The sequence below is a fragment of the Dipodomys ordii genome, unplaced genomic scaffold (assembly GCF_000151885.1).
Source record: "Dipodomys ordii isolate 6190 unplaced genomic scaffold, Dord_2.0 Scaffold64, whole genome shotgun sequence".
Taxonomy (NCBI): Eukaryota; Metazoa; Chordata; class Mammalia; order Rodentia; family Heteromyidae; genus Dipodomys; species Dipodomys ordii.
The window spans coordinates 906622-912182 of record NW_012267280.1 but is presented as its reverse complement, the minus strand read 5'-3'; the positions used below and the strand labels follow the sequence as shown (position 1 = coordinate 912182).

The following is a 5561-nucleotide window of genomic DNA, read 5'->3' as shown; positions in this document are numbered from 1 at the left end:
CCGCCGCCATCACCCAGCGGTAGAAGCCCACGCAGGCCGCGCAGCACAGCTCCGAGCTGGGGGCGACACGGGGGGCACGGGTGGGTGCCGCCCCTGCCGCCCCCAAGTCCACCTGCCTCCAAGAGCAGCCGCCAGGGCCGCCCTGGGCACCGGGGTCCCGGGGCGGGGCCGGCGCTGCCTGCCCGGTCCCTCGTCCCTCTGCTCCTCCAGCCGGCCGCTCATCCCTGCCCCAGGGCCTTTGCCTGTGCCGCGGGCCCACCTCATTGCCCCCAGTCCCTCGAGGTTGGGACCAAGACAGCCCAGTCGGGTCCTAAGCCGGCAGAAGTGCCAGCCCTGCACCCCGTCTTGAGTTCCGCGGGCCTGGCGGACCGCACCCTCCTCTAGCCTGACCCAACCCGGGCCCATACCACATCCAGTGTGAATGTATGAACTGCCCTTTACCCCTCCCCGCCAGACCCACAGGCCTGCAGGACCCAGGGCTGGTGGGAAAGAAGAAGGGGTGGGTGAAGGACTCACGGGCAGGGATGCAGGCTCTGCACAGCCATGACCGCCAGCCCGTTGGCCACCTTATCTGAGAAGCTCATGGCACCATACACAAAGGCTCCACTGTCCTGGGGGACAGAGGTCCGGGGGGCGGGTTAGTGCCCGGCCCGTGGGGCGGGTTTCCCGGCCTCCGGGAGTGCTGTCTGCAGTCCTACCGTATGGGGGCCGATGAGGTCGGCTGTCATGGCCAGCGAGGTGACGAGGATGGTGGCAGAGCCGGCGCCCAGCAGCACCGCCGCCGCGTACACGGCCAGGCCCAGCGTGTCCGCCAGCGCCACCCAGGCGGCGAAGGCCAGGATCACCAGGAGGCCGGCGAAGTAAGTCAGCTGCGGGGGAGGAAGTGGAGGCGGCCCAGCCGGGTCAGGCCCACGCCGGCCCTGGCACTCGCACCCTCTGGCGGTCAGCCCCTGCGCCCGCCACGGAGGGACTGGAGTTGGACAGCCACCGAGATAAAGGACTTGCCACACTTGCAAGCTTTGCAAGGCACGGGGCATGGAGGGTGGGAGGCGGAGACCCCAGAGCCCCCCATCTGCGCCTTTGGGGTCCCCCCACACGCACCAAGTCCCGGGTGTTTGTCCACTCACGTTCCGCCCCATGTACTTGTTGACCGGCTTCATGAGGAAGGAGGAGCAGAAGCCGCTGAGGTACATCACCAGGGGAATGGTGGCGATGAACTTCTGTAGGGGCCACAGCACCAGCGATCCACACGGGGCCCGTGGGGTGGCCATGCGGGGCCCAACGCGCCACCCCCCAACCCGCCCCGGCCAGCTCACCTTGGGCAGGTGGAGGGAGTAGGTGAGGTACATGGCCACGTAGGTCTGAGACAGGTTCACGATGAGCCTGGTGCTCATGTACAGCACGCCCACCTGCGGGTAGATCAGCAGAGGGACAGCTAGAGAAGGGTCAGCAGAGGCCGCTCCGCAACCCACCAGCAGGGGGCCCTGGGGCCCCGATGAGAACTCCCAGAGACCCATCTCCTTAGCTGTGACTGCACGGCAGGGACCAATAGGAATGAGAGACTTGATCAACTGGTGATGTCTCCCATGGGTGTGGGATGAGAGATGGATTGCTAATGTCTGCCCTGGGGGTAGCAAGGTCACATGGGTTGTGTGTGCCACCTATTGGCTGAGGAGTAGGCCTGGCGGGAAGGGGGGTGGCCCACTCCAGCCCCCCCCCATCCCCACATCGTACCTGGTAGAAAGCTGGCTCCTGCAGCCAGTGCTTCCAGAGCAGCAAGGGCCGGGCTGAGGGGGCCAGCAGAGGGCTGCGCTCGTCGGGCTCCTCCGCCCTCCGCGGGCGCCCCTCCCTGGTGCCCAGGTGGAAGAGCAGTGAGAAGGCGGCGCCCACACCCACCACCAGCAGGGCCAGGTTCTGGAGGACGGCAGGAGAGGGGCCAGGGGTCAGAGGCCAGGGGTCAGGCAGTGCCAGGGGCTCAGGTCTCCCAAGCGGCCTGCCTAGGTGACCCCCAGCTCACCCGGAACACGGGCACATCCTGGGCCCCCAGCTGGTCACCCACATCCACGTCCCGGGCAGGGGCCTGCAGGTGGAGGAGCAGCCAGGCAGCGCCAAAGACGGCGATGTTGGCCACCACGGTGAAGGCGTACCTGGGGGAGGGTGGGCCGGGCTCAGCAGGTGCGGGACCCCTCCGCCGCCCCCCCCCATGGAAGTCAGGGGACCCCTCCGCCGCCTCCTCCCCCCCCATGGAAGTCAGGGCCACCGGCCGCCTCCAGAGGACCCCTAGCTGTCGACAAGTGCAGCCACCGGTGTCCCAGGCCTGCCTCAGTTTCCCCAGCCGACACAGGGCTCACCCCCACAGAACCTATTCACCTGCCTAGGGCCAAGTGCAGACCTAGTTACCGAGTCCCCCCCACATCTGAACCAAGCGCCTGCTGGAAGGGCCCCGACTCTGGGATTCTGTTCCCAGATGCCTGAGCTCCCACCAGCCCAGGAATCCAGGGTCTAGAACCGTCTAGGCCTCTTTCCTGCAGAAGAGAAACACCCTGGGCAATGGCGGTGGTTAGCCGGGGAGTCTCACAGGGAACCGAAAGGCAGGGCTGGGAGGCGGCGGGGCCGCACGGAGCTGTGCGCCAGCCTGGCTCTCGGGGTTCTGTGGCAGGGCGCTCGCGGTGCAGGGAAGCTCTGGGCTGCGTCCCCGCGCCACGCATCCAGCTGCAAGCCAGTTCCTCTTCTGGAATGAGGAAGTGGGGGCACCGCCAGCGTCAGCACCCCCACTAAAACCCAACTCTGCCCTCCGCTGAGGCGCACAGCGAGCACGTCACCTCCCGGGACGAGTCATCCTGGGCGGGCCTGGCCTAATCAGGTGACTTTCACCTCGAGCCCCAACTCCCTGCTGCACAGCTGTCATCCCTCCACTCTGGAGGCTTGAGGCAGGAGGATCACAGAGAAAAAAAGGGGGGAGGCGGGAGAGGTGTTTCCATGAGGCTCAGCCCAGTCAGCATCTTCCTTTCGGCCGCCCGAGGACAGGCTGTTCACACCCGGGGTGTGTGTGTGTGTGTGTGTGTGTGATGTTCCGCAGAAGTAGCTGACAGATGCACCTTTCCCTCCATGCTCCCGGCTGGGGCCCTGGGGTACCTGAGGGCGGTGAGCTCCACCTTCTCGTGGTCGGTGGTGGCCAGCACGGGGATGAGGCTGAGGTGGGCGACCTGCGTGGCGGCCCAGCCGAACTGGAAGATGACGATGAAGGGCGCGTAGTAGAGCAGGGCCACCCACTCGGGCGTGCGCTCCCCGCAGCCCAGGCACGGGCTGAAGATGAACGGGAAGGACAGCAGGACGCAGATGGTGCCTGTGGAGGCAGGGGGGATGGGGCCACGCCACGCCGTGTCACATCCGGGGCCGCCCCGCGCCAGCCCAGGGCTCCCAAACACACGTGGGGGTGGGGAAACTAAGGCACAGCAGGCATGCCCCCCCCCCGCCCCATACTGTAACGAGGCCCAGCTGCTCCTGCATGGGGACTTTAACCACGGCCCCCCCCCCCGTGTTCTGGTGACATCCATGGGGGGGAGGACAGTCACCCTGTGGGGACAGCCAGGCAGCAAGGGTCCGGGTGGCCCTGGGCCAATCGATCCGTCCTTCACTCATAAAAAGGCGCCTCCCAGGGAACTGAGGTGACCAAGCCTCCCCAGGAACCGCAGCCCCCGCCCCCTCCCCTCCTCCAGCGGACCTCAGGACCTTTACGCGTGCTATGTGCTCCGCCTAGATGGCTCCTCCCTCCCATCATAGCAAAGTGGCCCCTCCGGCCTCTCCCCATCTTCCCCACCAGAGCTCAGCTCCACAGGTGGGCACGGGTCCTCTCAAGTCCCCTCTGCGCCCCAGGGATCCCCGGACCCATCCAGACTCGGGAGGATGGGTTGAATAATAAACACGGAGCCTCAACTCAGAGCTCAGAGTGGTGCTGTGACCACCGTGCAGCAGGTGAGGAGATGGAGGCCAAGCGCAGAGCTCTGAGCCCACGGCCAGGGCCACGGCGGTGACCTCCCCCTGCCTCCCCGCCTCTGCCTCTGCCCCTCCCTCCTTCCTCTGGCATGGAAATGGACTCAGCCCACAGCCCGTCCTCCTCTCAGCCAGATGGAAGCGGAAGCGGTCAGTTCCCAGAGGCGGGCGGGGGGGGGGGGGGGAGGGGCAGCACTAGACTGTGAACTCCAGGGAGGAAAACTGGGCCGGCTCCCCGAGGCTGGCATCAAACGGCCTGGCTTGGGGTCCTGGGGCAAGCGACTTGGCCGCTCTGGGCTCCCAGGAAAGGTCCTGCCTCCCGGGATTGGCAGAAGGACTGATCTTCAAGGCTGGCGGGATCCCTCCTCAACCCTGGGCCACTTCCTGACTCAGCCGTTACATACCCTCTCTCAGCTGCCCCTCCCGCCTACACACTCCTACTCACCTGTCAAAACCCCAAAGCTAATGTCCCTGTCCCCCATTGCCCTCCACCCCCCCACACCCATCTCCACCACTCAGACTCAGGAGTGAAATAGAGAAGTGGGCACCATTGCCAGGGTGACTGTTACTCATGTCCTTATCAACTATTAGGAGATACTTCCCTGTCTCCCTTTCTCAACTGAGAACTGGGAAGGGGTTTAGGCTGGGGCCTTAGGGCCATTTACCAGGGGTTTTATACAAACACAAGCCTGCACCCCTGTGGCCTCCACTTCTTCTGGTGCCCCAGCTGCCTCCTCTGGGGTCAGTGGGAGCCTCCCCAGACTTCAGACCTCCCCCTCAGGACAGGAGCCAGGGGGCTCTGCACTGATCACATGCCCGACCTCAGGGCCTTTGCACATGCAGTGTCCTTTGCCAGGGATCCCTTCTCCAGGCTGGCTGAGGAGAGGAAGGAAGGTGGGGGGGGAGGGGGATCCCCTGCGGCTCTCCTCCACCCTGCACAGGAATTCCCTCGCGCATTGGGACTCTCCAGCCTACACGGGGCTCTGCCCTTCACCCGGGCATTGGTTCAGAGGAAGGGCAGCTTGGCCACCTCTGTTTCCTCGCCCCACAGGGCTGCCATAGTGAGGTGACCCGGGTCCACCCCGGTGACCTCACAGCCCCGGGGCCTCCAAGCAGTCCACCACGGTCACCCACAGGTCTCAAGGTTCACTATAATCTTGCAAAAAGTGCCACTCAGGAGGCCGGGCGTGGGTCAGAGCACGCCCCGTCCCCCAGGGCAGAGGGGCTCCTGGGCGGCCAGGGCAGGCTCCTCTCCCGGGCTTATCAGAGGGGCCAGCGCGCACCCCTCCAGGACTCCACCCCAGCCCGCACCGGGGGACCCCGGGAGGGACAGCAGATAAGTCTCGAGCCCCCCCCCCCCGCGCAGCACTGCCTGGGACGGTCAACGGGTGGGCTTGAGCTGGACCAGACAAACAGACAGACGGACAGGAGGCGCTGGACAGGCGGATGAAGCCGGCACCCCGGGGTGTCACAGAGGGAGAGGGGCCAGCCCGACGGGGGAGGCCGGCTGTGGGACAGACAGACGGACTGGGGCGCGGCCGGCGGGGGGGGGGCAGGCAGATAGGCCG

General features: G+C 66.3%; 1 protein-coding gene across 1 annotated transcript; it reads right to left on the bottom strand.

Moving 5' to 3' along the window:
* Position 1: 1 nt before the first annotated feature.
* Mfsd12 (major facilitator superfamily domain containing 12) lies at positions 2-4475 on the bottom strand (the record flags this gene model as incomplete). The annotated part of the gene is made up of 9 exons (XM_013022629.1): positions 4439-4475; positions 3136-3445; positions 2018-2147; positions 1735-1914; positions 1317-1409; positions 1128-1220; positions 699-869; positions 517-611; positions 2-56 (listed from the first exon to the last, which is right to left on the bottom strand). Coding segments are annotated over exons 1-9 (1164 nt in total), but the record flags the coding sequence as incomplete, so codon positions are not given.
* Positions 4476-5561: the final 1086 nt, after the last annotated feature.